Source organism: Fusarium oxysporum, chromosome 4 (genome assembly GCF_000149955.1).
Source record: "Fusarium oxysporum f. sp. lycopersici 4287 chromosome 4, whole genome shotgun sequence".
Classification (NCBI taxonomy): domain Eukaryota; kingdom Fungi; phylum Ascomycota; class Sordariomycetes; order Hypocreales; family Nectriaceae; genus Fusarium; species Fusarium oxysporum.
The window spans coordinates 3,080,240-3,095,882 of NC_030989.1; the positions used below are offsets into that span (position 1 = coordinate 3,080,240).

A 15,643-nucleotide genomic window follows, 5' to 3' on the forward strand; every position below is an offset into this window, starting at 1 on the left:
ATACAGATGCAGATGCTGCTGCTGCTGGTCGTGCTTCCTCGGATAATGCTGGCGAGAGTGCCACTGGCATTGCTTCTACCTGTGCTGACGATGATGACAAATACAAAATCCCCTCGTACCGTTGAGGGCATGCCTTTGACGTCATCTTGTGTCCTAATTTGTGGCATCTACTGCATGTAGGTCGTGCTTTTGGCTGCGCTGCTGCCTGGACTGCCTCGAATGCACTTGGCTCTCTCTGAGTGCTCGATTGCGATTTACTTGTGGTAGAATCGGCAGCTATTCGATCAGATCGGTGTCGAGGCTCCAATAGCACCTGATGAACACCATGACGACTTAAATGCCAATGCGGGTGAAAATGCTCTAAGCGAAGGGTTTGGCCTTGCTCTTGTAGAGCCTTGAGAATATGGGCGCAAGGGAGGCCGTGGGATCGAGAGAATGTACCGGTACAACTAGGCAGGTCTTCTTTCATAAGCCGCTTCCGCTGTTCTTCAACTTTGCGTAAAGCCTCGTGAGATATCCAGCCACGTATGGCACTATATAGTGATCCAGAGAGCTCAATTGGTATTCGCATTTGCTGCCTGACTTGGTTGGATCGCAGCTCAGATAATTGATTAAGAAGCGCATGTTTCATAGCTCTCCACGCCTCGAAGAGATCTAGCGTAGATTTCTTGAGGTGGCTCTTAAGGAGCCCATGGATACCCTCAACCCGTGAGGTGACCACATTACCAAAGTGAGGGTGCTGGTCGACCCAGGCCTTAACGAGCTTTTGCTTGTACGGATCGAGCCAGTTGGACTTGATGTAGCCAACCTCTTCGAGATATTGAGGCAGATAGCGCTTTTCAAGCTCTTGTACGCGCTGGTCAAATGCCTGTTCATCTGATGACCTCATAATCGAATGCCAGTGGTTGAAAAAGTCATTCCAATCGCTCAGACCTTGCTGATAGGCCTCAGACCCTTGCTTATGGTGTACGAATGTTGGCTGGCAATAGCGGAGGACCGCCTTATTCGCATGCCACAGGCATAGCAGAGAGATCGAAGACGGAAAGCAGCTCTCTACAGCGTTCATACAGGCCTTATCACGGTCAGTCAGAATAACAGATGGAAACCTTGTGTTGCAGAGTTCATACAGGGACCTGAGCCGGTCCAAGGCCCATATGAAGTCCTGCTCAGCCTCGCCATTAAGGAATGCGAAGGCGATACAGAAGGATCGCTGACAGGCATCAACACCAATCATATCAAGCAGCGGCATTCCATATTTGTTCGTTTTGTATGTGCACTCCAAGAAAAGTAGATCTGGGTAAGCCTTCAAGTATGCCAATGACTCCGGATGGGCGAACAACACCGCCGTGATTCGGTTATCTGAGTCAAGCTGCATCCGGTTCCAGAACCCTTCCTTGTCTAGCTGGTTAGCAAAAGCATGTATAGTGCTCTGACCCTCACAGAGCTCTCGTTTGCTATCTGCGATACGGTTGTAGATATCTTGCTGGGTTGCAATGGTATTCGAGTTCTGGCGAATATAAGTCCTGATATCTTTTGGCGCTACACCAGCGTTCGTAAGGCGGCTGATTGTTGACCTGTCCACATCCGAGAGCTGCCGATGGACTGGGTGCGCCGATTTGTGCCAACTTGGTTCATGGTTGTGTGAAGAAAATTGTGGATCCGGTCGATGCCTTAAAGACCAAGTCGTCTTATCTAGGGATTCCTTCGCGATGATAGAGAACCGGCAGTTGGTTCCTCGCGTAGTAGTCTTGCGCTGGCGCTCCCTTGAGGCGCTTGGTGGCCGACACCATCGATCACATGCGTATGTGATAATCTGCCTGCCGCTGGTTGATCGCGACGATCTCCCAGTTATGAACGCGTATCCTCTTGGTGCTGCCCATTCATTGATAGCTGTGAGTAGAGCCTCTCGCGAGTTGTACGTGCCCTCTGGCGGAAGCACATCATCAGAAAATGCCGTCTGCGCCATAACGGCAACCCCTGAAAACTACGGTTGTGGTTAGCAATGGCAGCAATAGCCGCAGCCCCTGAGAAATGCAGCTGTGGAGTTGTGCCAAATTGGGGGCTGACATAATCCGCACGCCTACGCGTGCAGAAGTGGAGAGGCGCCTAGGCGTGTCCCTATGGGGCCCCGTCGTTGAGCTAAAACTTAGTAATATAAGCATATCTATTATCACCATCGGCAGAGGTCACGGTATATCGCCGAATAGTTATGGAGTAAAATACCACCTCGGCATATGGCAAGTTCCGTGCAATGGAACAGATCCGAGCCGACTTAGCCGCAAGACCCTGAGAGCGCACGGGCGAATACCCCAAAACTGACGTCTGGGCCACTATGCTGCAGGGAAACCCTGCACTTGCATTGCTGGAACAATTCGCTGGACTCTTTGCTTTTTCGAACACTAGAATGAAATGCGTTAAGATGATATGACGAATTCAGATGCGGCCCAATCAACACTATGACCCCTACCACGACGCTGAGGAGAAATAGTTCGAGACCTTTACTAACAAGCATTTGTCACTTGTGCATTGGTATCTTACACTAAAACTAACTAATAAATCGTAATGTCTACTGCCCATGATAGTGTCCCGGAGTGAGCTCTCCCCTATCCAACGGTCCCTGAGCTGAACTAATCACAATTTCCGTCTTGCGCATGATTCCATCCTCCTTAGCCAAAATGTCCTCTGCACTATCACCAATCTGCTCATCAACCCCACTACCCAAAGGTTGCAGTCCGCTTCTTCTGGAAAGGTTCTTGCGGTAGGTCGACTGCAGCGCGTAACCGGAATTGTTCTGCGACTTGCTGCGGCTGCGACTCCCGACGCGGGACTGCTCGCTGAAGTAGCGCACAAGAGGGGCGAGGGTCGGGACGCAGGCGACTATTATTCCGAGATTGTTCTCGACCATTGACCATTTGATGAGACTGGCTGAGTCGAGAAGGTTGGAGAGGGATTTTATGGTCTGAATGCGGACGATTTGGATGATGGATATAAAGATTCCCATGGCGAAAAGGCCGAGGAGGACGACTTTCTTGCGGTTCGGCATTTGTAGCTTCAGTAGAGTCGGGAACGGGAGCATCATGCTGCATTATACTTGTTAGATAGTTTCTGATTACCAGCGTCGAAAATACTCACACGACAACATCAAAGACGATGGTTATCGAGGCCATAGTGGTGTACATAGGCACGCCCTTGAGACAGGAGCCGTGCGTAATGCTCAAATCCCATTGTTTTCGAACCTATGAGCAGGTCGAGTTAGCAAAACCAAGTATTAAGCTCGTCTGAGGGGCCACGTACAGGTGTACAGAGGTTGATCTGCGCAATCAAGAAAGAAAGATGGAACAGTGTGCAAGCAACAGCAACGCCAACTGTCACTTTGTACCATATGCCCGACGCCATGAATCTCAAGTACGAGATCAAAAGGCTGAGCTTGAACCCAAGAATACTAGATATGTAACTTTTCGTCGTCGGTAAGTAATTGTTCGGTGTCGCACGAGGAGTCGATCTTACAATGGCGCGCCCATGAATTGTAGCTACAGATGGCATTAGCTTTTGACAGATGATTGATAGAGTATAGGGGACTGACCAGCATGAAGTTGTAGTAGTTCTGCGGAGGCAAGTCGTCAAGTTTCTTCAATCCGAGCCCCCATTTCGTTTCTAGAATGTGTCAACTGGTGATCGGCAACACTCGATCTTAGCGAAAGTTTACTCACGTATCACGGTAACAACAGCGAATCCGCAGCTCGCGATCTGTTGCTGATCAGTAAGTCTGTCATCTGGGGATCGAATGCAGATCCCTTCTTACCCATGTCACGATGATGATCCAGTCATCTACAAACAGGACGCGTCAGTGCCAATGAACAACAGGGAATTGACAGGCTCTTCTTACCAGCTCCCACCGACTTGAGCATAAACCCTCTGACATAAACTCTCAAGAGAACCGTAAGGAGCGCAACGGCTGTAAAGACAACAGCGATAGACGTGATCTGAGGGCCATCGGTTGGCGAGCCGCTCGGGGCGTTGTAAGTCCAGCCTGACATTGGAAAATATGCGACAACAGTATGGAGAGCACAATCCGGCAGAGTACAGCCGACTTATACATTACTCTCTTTAGAAAAAAAGAAACTTGGTTCCTTCGAAATGAGCTCTGTTCCGAGACCATGGTCTGATCTGACGCACTCCGACAGCCACAAACTCAATTTGGCAGGTCGCTTCTCCTCGAGACGATGCGAAATACAATCTTCATGCAGGGGTAACTGACAGAACGTTCATGGACCATTCATAATGGAACACTTCTCCCGGCTGTTGAACCCCCCCAGGGCCTTGGCAACCCATTACCGGCTCGACCGAGATAAGCTTCTGACATGGAACCTGTCAGGTAGACCGTTGTGCCGGTGAACCTAAACATCCTAGCCCAGCCCCGGCCCGTGAGCCACTTCCGTGCCTTGTCTCCGCTTTCAAAGCGCACTATCATCGGTGGGACTAGCTCTCTCAAGACATACGCACCGATGCTTACGATGCACGACGAAACTCTAATAGTACTTATATAACCCAAAAAGTAAAAACAGACAAGAATCACCCTCTTTTCTCTGCAAGATCTGCGACACTGTAGCATTTTCTGTGAGTCACACCCTTTGTCTAACTGGCTTGTTCCTTTTTGCTCACGCAGGTAGTGTTTCATCTGCAGGACATCAACCATGAAAGTGACAAGCTTCGTTACAGCCGCTGCGGCATTCTCCACTGCCCAGGCGTATGCTACTACATCTAGCTGTAAATGCTTTCCTGGTGATGCTTGCTGGCCTTCGGATAGCCAATGGAAGAGTCTCAACACGACTGTCAACGGTCGTTTGATCAAGACTGTTCCTTTGGGGTCGCCTTGTCACGATCCTACGTACGATGCTGTGCAGTGCAAGTACCTTCAGGACCAATGGCAGCATCCCGGGATCCAGTAAGTCTGACATTGATGCAGTGTAGCCGTGTGCTAACATGACTTAGTATGAACTCCTCCTCGTCTGTCATGGCTCCTTGGTTCGCTAACCAGAGCTGTGATCCCTTCCAACCTGAGTCCCGTGCCTGCGAACTAGGAAACTATGTTCGCTATGCCGTCGAGGCGCAGACAAAGGCTGATGTTGTCAACACCATCAACTTTGCCCGCAACAACAACATCCGCTTCGTCATTCGCAACACCGGTCACGACTATAATGGAAGGTCCACCGGTGCTGGTGCTCTCTCCGTCTGGACCCATCGTCTCAAGGACATCCAATTCAAGGACTACAATGCCAATGGATACAAGGGCAAGGCTGTTACTCTCGGTGCTGGTGTCCAAGGCTTTGACATCCTCAAGGCTGGAAACGATGCAGGGTATGTTGTTGTTGGAGGTGAATGCCCTACCGTTGGCGTCACTGGTGGCTATACCCAAGGTGGCGGTCACTCAGCGCTCAGCACAAGCTTTGGTCTATCTGCTCAGAACACTCTTGAGTTCGAAGTGGTTACAGCAGACTCTGGTGTTGTCACTGCTTCTCCTACCAAGAACTCAGATCTCTTCTGGGCTCTGAACGGTGGCGGTGGCGGTAACTGGGGCGTTGTGCTGTCTATGACTGTCAAGGCTTTCCCTGATGCCAAGGTTGGCGCTGCTACCCTTGCCTTCTTCAACACGAACAACGATCAGGCTACCTTCTACAAGGCTATTGAGACTTTCCACTCCAAGCTCCCTGGTATGGTTGATGCTGGGTCTATGGTCGTCTACTACTTCACGAACACCTTCTTCCAGATTGCCCCTCTAACAGCTTTCGGCAAGTCTCAAGACGAGGTTCAGACTCTCCTTGCGCCATTCGTCAGCTCACTTGATACCTTGGGTGTGAACTACACAGTCAAGTACAGCCAGTCAGTAAACTACTATAACCACTACGATACCTACTTTGGTCCTCTCCCTATTGGTAACATCCAAGTTGGAATTGCCCAGTACGGTGGCCGCTTGATCCCCCGCGACACCATCGTCAACAACAATGACGACCTTACCCAAGCTGCCATCAGTATCGTTGAGCAAGGTGTCACATGGATCGGTGTCGGCACCAACGTCGCACCCTTCAGCAACCCCCAGAAGCAGTCACTTCTTCCAGCCTGGAACAACGCCCTCGTGCACGCCACCCTCACTACACCATGGAACTTCACTGCTCCCTGGTCAGACATGTTGGATCTTCAGAATCTCATGACTGATACAATTATGCCCGAGATTGAAGCTGTCACACCCGGAAGTGGAGCGTACATGAACGAGGCAGACTTCCGTCAGCCCAACTTCCAGTCAGAGTTCTTTGGAGCCAATTACAACAAGCTACTGTCTGTGAAGGCGAAGTGGGATAAGCAAGGATTCTTCTATGCTAGGAATGCAGTTGGCAGCGAGCAGTGGACTGTTAGCGATAACGGCCGAATGTGTAGGCCGAAGTATTAAGCAAACACTTGTGTAATCGGACTGCGTACACTTGAGCCAAAAGGCAGTACCGATAAGACGAGAGGGTAATTATAATAGTACTTTACTTCTTAATACATAATTCACTGAGAGCATGCCGTTTGAGCCCCAAGATTCGACGATGCATTTCTGTACAGCCCTATGTACAGTCCTAATCCTCTCTTGCCATGACCGCGACTAGCATTCCTCCCCCGCCAAGCCCTGAGACCATATAGGGGAGTATCTCTCCTTTATGACTACATATGCTATTCCCCGCTACAAATCCGAGCCGCCAACCTTCTCCATTTTCCCAGACCCTCTTCATTTACTACCTCTCTCCACTCGCAAGCATGACGATTATCAGAAGGATACGCACCTCTAAGTCCAGACGAGCTATTCTTGTCACGGGTGGGGCCGGCTTTATTGGCTCCCATCTTGTCGAAGCTCTTCTTGCTGAGGGCGGTTGGAGAGGAGTCGTCGTTGACATCTTTGATGAGTTTTACGACCCAGAGATCAAGCGCGCCAACCTTGCACCTCATCTTCTGAACCCGAATCTGAAGCTTTACGAAGCCGACATTGAGGATCTCGAGGCCCTTCAGACTATTTTCACTGATAATGGCTTTTCTGCCATTGTTCACCTGGCAGCCCGCGCTGGTGTTCTTCCTCCTTGAGCCAGCCCAACAAGTACTTGGATACCAATGTCAATGGCACTCTGAACCTGCTCCAGTGCGCGAGAGAGTTTGATGTCAAGCAGTTTCTCTTCGGATCATCGTCGAGTGTATACGGTCTTGGTGCTAAAGCTCCTTTCTCCGAGAACTACAAGAGCACATAGCCTATCTCTCCCTATGCAACATCCAAGTCGGCTGGTGAACTGCTTTGCCATACATACTCTCATCTTTATGACATTCGCTGCATCTGCCTCCGTTTAATCACCGCCTATGGACCCCGTCAGCGCCCAGACCTCGCCATCCACAAGTTTACAAGGCTCATCCACCAGGGCAAGCCTATTCCGCTCCTTGTAGATGGCTCTTCGCGTTGCGATTACACTTATGTCGATGATATTATCGATGGTATCTTCGCTGCGCTCAAGTATGACGGATCTGACTACTATGAGGTCTTCAACCTTGGAGAGTCGCAGACCATTCAGCTTATGCTAAGCGACCAAGAGCCCATCAAAATGAACTCTGAGATACGCGGTATATCACCAGTACGGGTGAAGGATGCCCCAGATGATCTCAAGTCGGTTTCAAGCCCGCTGGTCGAACATGGCAAGACGGTTGACTGGAGCGACATGCCTTTGTATACCGATTTCTTCCTCTCGACAGTACCAGCTATGCTGCATCACAACAAATACAAGGAAAGACGTGCGACATGGTGGGATAGACCATGGTACCACCAGAAGCTGCGTGGCCTTGTCAAATATGCTCTGCTGCCAAGAGAAGCCGATGAGCCTTTGGCTACTGTTCAGCTTGAGGGTAGCAGGGTCAGATACTGGGCAGCTTCAGCAGAGGAGATGGACAGATATCCCCGCATGGGTAAGCTCAATGCCAACTTAACAGCCTATGATAGATTTCCGAAGATGGAGCCTAACGAGACGTGCCGGTATGGAAGCCGGAAGCCGCGTGAATCTAAAGCGGCGTGGGAGGAAGAAGTTTTCCGTGATTGTGGTGGAGAGTTCAACGGGTCTTGATTGATTGATGTTATAGATAACGTTAAATGTCACAAATTGCGGATTTTCAGGTGAGTTTTCGTTAACTTGAGCCCTGATACCAGCATATTGAACAAGACTTGTGAGATCAAAATCGGGAGAATCATACGGTGATTATTCAAGGGTAATTTCCGAGTGCATGAGGCTAGTACCTGTGGCGTTGAACTATTGCCACCATTAAACTCCAGAGCGTTAGCTGACAGCTCGTAGCCCCGCTTCGCCATCAATAGTTCAGTGTCGCTTGAGGAATTGGCAGGGTTTAACGCCAGCTGAAGAAAACGCTTTTATCGGCGATAACATTTAGGAGTCAAGCCGGAGAGTTTATTAAGGTGTCGTGGCCGCCACTGACATCTTGTCTGATCTTAAACTGCAGGCACTCTAATTCTGACCTTAGTCTTTCGTTAGCAATGCGCTTTTACGCCTCGTTTTCGCTGGCCATTGGGCTTGTGGCTGCTAGCCCTTGCAAGCCACCATCTTCCAGTATGTTTTATTCCCGGAGAACTGTGTCGCAATAACTAATGAACTCAATTTAGCCGTTGTCTCAGATGTTATTTCATCATCTGTTGCGACCGAAACTTCTAGTACTCTTACTGAGTCTGCTTCTTCCACGGTTGATTCCACCGCGACTACCGCCGAGACCGATGTAGCTGAAACCTCAACCTCAGCTGGTTCTACCGTAATTGAGACTTCGACTGCAATCGGTTCAACGAGCACCGATTTCACTGAAGTCAGCATCTCAACAACTGAGTCCTTGGTCGAGCCAACTTCTACTACTACAACTTCTGAAGCCGCTACCTCAGTTGACACGACCACAGCCCTCACAACAGAGGCTTCATCAGTCGAGACATCTACAGCTGCCGCAACCACCACTTCCGAAGAAGCAGGCCCAACGGGCTACTTCCTCGTCGCGGGTGAAGGTCCAGCTCTCGGAGGCAAAGTCAAGTCCAACGGGGACACCTTTACTCCTATGGTATTCGGTGACCGGGGCTCGACTTTCAACCCCGTCCGATTCCTAGTTGACGAGACCACCGGAGAGCTCCAGCAAGATGGCGTGCCCGTCTGCGCATACCAGCAGGTCGGGTTACCTTACGCCCTGATTACGCGGTGCGAAAACGCCAATCTCTACTACGGCAGTGTCCCCCTCAACTGTGCACAGTTCGAGGGTCCTGGCACCTCTATCAGATGCAGTGCTGTGAAATTGGACTGCTGGCAAACTGGATCAGGTTCTTCCCAGGCGTGTACGAGATCAATGGACCCCGATTGGGACACGTTCTTTATCACTAATAGTGGTGATTATATCTGGTATCTTAGTTCGGGGGCTCTGCAGAATGACTTCATGACCACTATTAAAGTGTTTGTTGATCATGTTGAGGTCAGCGCTCCCGTACAAACATGATTGACGATCCGAATCGAAGGGAATTGAAATTGGATCCAAGACAGATCGGGCTAGCCATATAGTACTGCATTTTATTCTCCACCATTTGCCATAAAGCTGTAGGGTAACCCATTGACATTAATCGTTCATTCATGAAATCGGATAATTATAACATTTCTGATTTCTATGCTTTTAAGTGGATTTCAAACCAGCCAATTTATTTCAACTCGTATTATAGTATTTGAAGATGGTAAGATTTGGACCTCAGGCGATGTAAAGTTGCATACCCTTTCTGCGCATGTTGTTGTCCAGAAATTATACTCAAGGATGGAACAGCAGAAATAGTTTCAATGAAATTAACACAACCAAGTGAAGCAAGTATCTTGTAATCCCATGACCTGTTTTAATCAAAGATAAATGCACCTTAGCAATAATATAGAAAAGAAAAACCCAAGAAGTTCAACAAAATGAAGCTATTTTTAGTCGTTGTCCATAGGTTTTAAAATGGGGCCATTCCGAGCTGTAGATCCTTGGCACAGCCACTCTTCCATACCAACTCACTGGAAGCACAGCCTCATCCTACAACTGCGCCACGTGCTGTACATTCGTAACCGCGCTGCCGCGTATATAACGTCAGCGCCCGTCAGCTGAAAGCGCAACCTTAATTCCTCAATAACAACCTCATTTCATCAATCCAAACCTCAATAGCGCACCCTAAAGCTTACCTCATACACCATCAGAATGTCTTCCTCTCAATCTGCGCCACAAGAGCTGTCCGAGATGAGAAACTCTCAGTCTCTTGAGACCAATCAACCCAAGTCTCAGCAATCAATGGGTAAGACAACAACGCGCTCCGACTACCGCCGCGCCAAGTTTTAGCACGAAATACTGACATTCAATAGATCCTCAGAAGGCCCCCGAGACAGCAGATCCTCAAATGGAGCTCCGCGGAGGTGGTGCTTGCGATGGCAGGCTCTGCGGCATCATTCCATGCCCAATTCCGATCAACTGCTGGATCATTCCTTGCCCTTGTTAAGAGAATATCCTAGATGGATTCTTTCGATCGTCGTTTCCGTTTATTATTTACAATATACTCATCGTATACCAAATGCTGGGCTAGTTAATAAAACAATGCTGTTTTTTCACTCATCATCTTGACGCTTTTTATGACGTCATCTCCTCAATGCAACTGGAAACTTCCACGAGCTACGCGTTGCTCTTGTATGAGGCTTTATCCCATTTCTATTTCACATGGCACAGATCTAGTTTTGAGCTCTTTATTTTAGGTGTAGAAAACAAATTATTTCTTTCTTTCAAACGCTAACAAACCTATCCCATTCAATCTTGGCCAACAATAACATCGTTCTTGCGTGATTTGGGTAGAACCGTGAGCTTCTCCATCTTACCAGCTTTCACCGTACCTTCAACCGTAGTCTTATGGGGAGCCCAAACCTTGAAGCGTGCATCCCAGGTCTTGGGCCAAGCGGCAAGTAATCTAATGTCGTTCCCAACAAAAGTCTGAATGAGCTGCTCCTGGAGTCCAATAGCAGCAGAACCGTAGTGATTAAGATCTGGAGTCCAATCGAAGTTCGGTCCCTTGAAAGTAGGGAACTTGCACACCTTGCTTGGTGCATACCGGTTCTCCGTCATGGCAGTAGCGTTGGCTGTAAAGCCCATTCGCGCAAGCCAGATGACGTCTTGCTTCCAGCCGGTGTTACCGCGGAACGAAAAGGTCTCGGTGTCGTAGAGATAAGTGTTGATAGCGTGCGTGAGGTTGGGAAGACCGAGACCGTATTCGGGCCAAGGAAATACCGTGTATAGCTGAGGGACTTCGCTGTTTTGAACGCGTGTGTATGCTTCGGCGGGAGCAATGCAAGCGTGACCTTGTTGCAGGCGTAAAGTGTTCGCAGGGATCTTGGCCAGGTACTTAGTGTAGTAAGTCTTGTTCTGGAGTGCATACTCGTCGACGATGAGGAGATCTTTGACGACTTGACGCAGACCGGCCAGAGTGGAGACGGGATTGTATGACTCTTTGTACGTCTCCGCACCAGAGCCTGGATATATGACAAGGGATTCATTGCCGGCCATACCAGTCAATGGCCAAGGATTGCGCTTCTGCATCTCTCGAGTGTAGAATTTGTCGAACCAGGCGAGTTGATATTCAATGAACTCAAGGTATGGCTTTACATCGAAGCCAGAGTAGATACTGGCCTGTAAAATCATGTCGGCGAACTCACTACAAGTTAATTGTTAGACATCCTCCATATTCGATCTCACAAGAGGTAGAGAAGTGGGCAGTACTTACTTTGCCGTGTCCTGCACATGGTTCAACCAGACATTCCAGAGCTCACCATCTGGGAAGAAATCAGGTCGCGGAGTATTAGCATCATCATCATACCACTGCGCGTTATACTCGAACACATTTGACAAGCCAGTATTATCGATCTGCTCCAAGAAGTACGCAGCATCGATATCCTGGTAAACCTGTCCGCGAAGAACGGCATTGGGAGTGATGCGCTTGTAAAAGTCAAACTGCTGAGTCATGACATCAAAGTCACCCGACCGAAGAAGAGGCCAGTATAGTAGACGCTGGTTCTGGGCAGTAAATGTACCGCCACCCCAGCGACGATAGTCGGGCGTGTAGGGACGCCAAATGTTGACGTATATGGGATCAAAAGTCCAGAGACCACCGTTGAACTTGGTGGGCCAATCGCCCTTCGCGTTGCATCCCATGAGATATCGCCAGATCTGGTAGTTCTTGCCGACTTGGAAGCCTGCATCCTTCTCACCCTGGTCCTCATTGATGATGATATAAGATCGAGCCCAGTATTCGTGCCACCAAGCAAGAGTCGCGTCCTGGGTGTTCTTGACTGCGGACTTGATGACCTTCTGAAGACCTTTGTACCACTCATCGTGACTCTTAGTCTGAGCCTGGTACATGGATAGTGTAACCTTTACAGACTTGCTAGGTGCTTTTGACTCAAGATTCCAAGCTTTGTACGTAGTGTTGATGTAGTGGCCGTTCGTGACAGCGCCGGGTTTCATCTGGTCGGAATGGACAAAGATACCAAACTCATTGTCGCGCATGGGGTTGTACATCTTATCAGAGTGCTTCTCAAGTCCTTGCTGCTTCATCTGAAAGTTCCATAGATCCAGCTTCTCGTTACGATGGCTCATGAGTACACCGTTCTCATGGAAGGCTATCTTATCGGCGTATGTAGTGCCGTTTGCGATCTTGGAGGTGTAGATGCCCCATGAACCCTGGTTGCGCTCCTCGTTGATAATGGGGCGATCCTCGTAGCGCCAGTTTTCGTAGGCGACCTTGACGGCAAGCTTCTCGGGGCTATCGACCTCAACGTGCACGACGGGGTTGAAGACGTCGACCCAAATCTTGGCAGTCGTATTGTCTTCGCCAGTGTATTTGAGGTAGCCGTCGTTGAGTAGTAGTCTCTGCTCGAATGATTTGCTGTCAAATGGATTGGGGTCAAAGGACAGTCTGACGCGACCAAGCTTCAGCAGAGAATTGTTCTCGTCAAAGGTCCCGCTCTTGGCGACGTACATGAGAATGGTGCCTGTTACGCGGTATATGAGTAAGTGAGAAGTTCCGAGCGAGAATAGGAGCTATAATTTGCAGGCGCATATAGAGGATACATATTAAGGGCTGCCTTACCATTCTCGTACCAAGTGTTTAGGCCAATATCACCGCCACCAAGAGGCATAGAGTCGGCTGAGCCATTGACACCGGGTCTATTCCAGACGACATCATATGATGTGGGAAGAGTCGCCAGAACAGTCGTCCAGCAGAGGAAGAATACCGGCAGGATCCGACCCAGATACCCCATGATGAGTAAAAGCGGCCGTCTCTAGTGTGAGTTGGTGGAACGCTGTATCCCATAAAAGCACAAGATGGGACTGTAATAGTCTATTAAATAGTTCCTGCACCTCGCTACTAGGGTTGCGCTTGACCCATATCCTTGACCCCGGAAGCCCCCAGAACTAGCTGATTAATGACGTCGCATGATATGCTTTAGAAATAAGAGCGGAATCGCCAGTCCAGGAGATGGAATACTCGCAATAGTGTGGCGAAACCCGGTGATCTAAGCGACTGCGGGGAAAGACGAACGACGACCAACCCCGCGATCTGATGACTATCAATTACTTAGATAGTATTATAGTTTGTATAATCGCGTCGTATCTCGGCTAATATCTCATACGATTCCGAGCAGGGTGACATAGCTTGGTTTGTGAGATATTAGCACCCGGTAAACATCGGCGAACTATGCCGGTCACTTTATAGCAGGTTTGCCGACTTCAGATAAGGGCGATCAGCATACTGAAATAAGGTTGAGAAGAAGGCACCAAGCTGAAGCTTTTGATGAGATTTACATGAGCTATATTAGTAGAAAGATGAACTAGACTAAATTCCTCTCCTCTAAGCCCACTCATTGTAATCAGATACCCCAGTCCTTCTTAATCATAGTTGCTCCATGTTCTCCCAACATGTACACTGGGCCAGCGACGTTAACGTCTGGCCCTGTAGGCATGATGCTACTGTCAATGTTTCTAAAGCCCTGCACTCCATAGACGTGAATCCGAGAGTCGACAACACCGCCGTCCTCAAGTGGAAGCATGCGATTAGTTCCAGAGGCGTGCAAATTGGGAACAGTTGTAGCCTTGATGTAGTCAAAGATGGCCTCGTCGTCATCAGAAGCAATGTTGATAACACCAGGCGCAGCCTCTCCGTGATTCGGCCCAACGGTTAGGTTTGAAAAAGCAGAATGGTCGAGGACCTTCCGTGCGTCGCGGAACGCGTTGAAGGCGATAGCGCGATCAGCAGGGTGAGTGTAGTACTGAAAGGAGTTAGTATGGAGCGAATAATGAGAGCTATAATCACGATAACATATGTTGGGGTTGATGATTGGAGTATCGGACATGCCGCTCGACTGGATGGTGATGTTGCCCTTGGATAGAGTCGCCATGCTCGATACCGAGATGGATATATATGACTGGTCCGATGATGGTTCGTAGGTGGGATCTGGGCTATTAGGATAGAAGAAGGACTCAAACAAAAGTTTTACCGTGGATCGGTTGGTAAGTCCAGCATCGATGACGGCTTTAGCACCAATCTTTTGAAGCTTTTTTCCCGATAGCTCTGGAAAACCATTGGTAATGCCTCCGGGAGCCGTGTAGACTCCTTTGCCAGTAGTGTAATATTCCTCTTGCGAGGCTTCCACGGCCGTTGAGTTAAACATGAGCTGGTGGGCCGAAGCTTCGGGGACTACTGTGGCTGAGATGCTGTATAGGTTATGGTCCATCATGCTGCATGCTGTCAGAGTAGCGTCTCATAGCCAATGATGTTCGGTTGACTTACTGCTGTCCTGCGTTTTCATTGATCACAACAGGCTCGATATTGAAAGCATCAAGCGTGGCTTGCGGAACGATACCCTAGTCTCGTGTTAGCCTCCTATCATAGGAAGTACAAAAGAAAATATGCAGTGCTGAGGGTGTTATTACCGAGACCATCAACATTTGGGGCGACTGAAAAGTCCCTAGAGTGACGATGACCTCTTTTGAAGCGGCAATACTGCGGTGACGACCCTGAGAGTGATCAATGAAGCTGACACCAGTCGCAACGAGGACTCCAGTTGCATTCCTCGAGAACATGATCTGCTGAACAGGGGCGTTATGAAAAATGTCGACATTGGGCCGTTTGGCGGCAGCATTGTAATAGTCGTACGCTGAACTACGTCGATACTTTGAGGTAAGAGTGGCAGTGCCTTGTTTAACGCCAACATTCTTCCCGTTGTTGAGATCTCGGACTATTGGGATGCCAATTGCCGCATAAGCATCGAGAAAGCAATGCTCGATGGCGGGACAAGCCCCTGGTAGCCAATTTTTAGTGGGCCATTAGGGTACGCGGAAGGGTCCCAGGTCTGATACTTTTGGTTGTAACCAGTTCCATTATTGAGAGCATTGAAGCGAGTACTCTGTTGACACTATAAGAAGAAGAGTCTGGAATAGTAGCTGACTGTGACTACCTTGATGAATGATGGATACACTTCTTCCAGCTCCAACCTGGGTTCCCCAAGCTCAACCCAGTGATCATCGACATTGGCTG

At 49.1% G+C, this 15,643-nt stretch overlaps 7 protein-coding genes across 11 annotated transcripts; 4 read left to right on the forward strand and 3 right to left on the reverse strand.

The window, feature by feature from the left end:
- Positions 1 to 2,412: 2,412 nt before the first annotated feature.
- Positions 2,413 to 4,152, reverse strand: FOXG_03973 (uncharacterized protein). 4 transcript variants are annotated; one of them, XM_018381843.1, is made up of 8 exons: positions 3,887 to 4,152; positions 3,803 to 3,828; positions 3,711 to 3,747; positions 3,584 to 3,654; positions 3,508 to 3,530; positions 3,295 to 3,454; positions 3,133 to 3,236; positions 2,413 to 3,080 (listed from the first exon to the last, which is right to left on the reverse strand). In XM_018381843.1, the coding sequence occupies exons 1-8, from the start codon at positions 4,035 to 4,037 to the stop codon at positions 2,567 to 2,569; spliced, it is 1,086 nt and encodes a 361-aa protein (XP_018238431.1). In that variant the 5' UTR covers positions 4,038 to 4,152; the 3' UTR covers positions 2,413 to 2,566. The 4 variants fall into 4 exon arrangements, with proteins under 4 accessions (XP_018238431.1, XP_018238434.1, XP_018238433.1 ...); XM_018381846.1 differs by having other exon boundaries at positions 3,711 to 3,828; XM_018381845.1 differs by having other exon boundaries at positions 3,803 to 4,152.
- A 327-nt stretch (positions 4,153 to 4,479) lies between these two features.
- Positions 4,480 to 6,621, forward strand: FOXG_03974 (uncharacterized protein). 2 transcript variants are annotated; one of them, XM_018381847.1, is made up of 3 exons: positions 4,480 to 4,617; positions 4,671 to 4,945; positions 4,993 to 6,621. In XM_018381847.1, the coding sequence occupies exons 2-3, from the start codon at positions 4,695 to 4,697 to the stop codon at positions 6,443 to 6,445; spliced, it is 1,704 nt and encodes a 567-aa protein (XP_018238435.1). In that variant the 5' UTR covers positions 4,480 to 4,617; positions 4,671 to 4,694; the 3' UTR covers positions 6,446 to 6,621. The 2 variants fall into 2 exon arrangements, with proteins under 2 accessions (XP_018238435.1, XP_018238436.1); XM_018381848.1 differs by lacking the exon at positions 4,480 to 4,617 and having other exon boundaries at positions 4,640 to 4,945.
- Positions 6,622 to 6,792: 171 nt separating this feature from the next.
- On the forward strand, positions 6,793 to 8,132 carry FOXG_18700 (uncharacterized protein; the record flags this gene model as incomplete). Its single annotated transcript, XM_018398839.1, has 3 exons — positions 6,793 to 7,098; positions 7,170 to 7,220; positions 7,275 to 8,132. 3 exons carry the CDS (start codon positions 6,793 to 6,795, stop codon positions 8,130 to 8,132), a joined length of 1,215 nt encoding a protein of 404 aa, XP_018238437.1.
- A 360-nt stretch (positions 8,133 to 8,492) lies between these two features.
- FOXG_03977 (uncharacterized protein) lies at positions 8,493 to 9,821 on the forward strand. The gene is made up of 2 exons (XM_018381849.1): positions 8,493 to 8,630; positions 8,684 to 9,821. Exons 1-2 carry the CDS (start codon positions 8,558 to 8,560, stop codon positions 9,544 to 9,546), a joined length of 936 nt encoding a protein of 311 aa, XP_018238438.1. The 5' UTR covers positions 8,493 to 8,557; the 3' UTR covers positions 9,547 to 9,821.
- Positions 9,822 to 10,129: 308 nt separating this feature from the next.
- Positions 10,130 to 10,896, forward strand: FOXG_18701 (uncharacterized protein). Its single transcript, XM_018398840.1, has 2 exons — positions 10,130 to 10,360; positions 10,428 to 10,896. The coding sequence occupies exons 1-2, from the start codon at positions 10,267 to 10,269 to the stop codon at positions 10,559 to 10,561; spliced, it is 228 nt and encodes a 75-aa protein (XP_018238439.1). The 5' UTR covers positions 10,130 to 10,266; the 3' UTR covers positions 10,562 to 10,896.
- Positions 10,864 to 13,367, reverse strand: FOXG_03978 (uncharacterized protein; the record flags this gene model as incomplete). Its single annotated transcript, XM_018381850.1, has 3 exons — positions 10,864 to 11,761; positions 11,831 to 13,097; positions 13,196 to 13,367. The coding sequence occupies 3 exons, from the start codon at positions 13,365 to 13,367 to the stop codon at positions 10,864 to 10,866; spliced, it is 2,337 nt and encodes a 778-aa protein (XP_018238440.1).
- Positions 13,368 to 13,976: 609 nt separating this feature from the next.
- FOXG_03979 (uncharacterized protein) lies at positions 13,977 to 15,499 on the reverse strand (the record flags this gene model as incomplete). The annotated part of the gene is made up of 4 exons (XM_018381851.1): positions 13,977 to 14,844; positions 14,897 to 14,970; positions 15,040 to 15,407; positions 15,466 to 15,499. 4 exons carry the CDS (start codon positions 15,497 to 15,499, stop codon positions 13,977 to 13,979), a joined length of 1,344 nt encoding a protein of 447 aa, XP_018238441.1.
- Between the last annotated feature and the right edge of the window lie 144 nt (positions 15,500 to 15,643).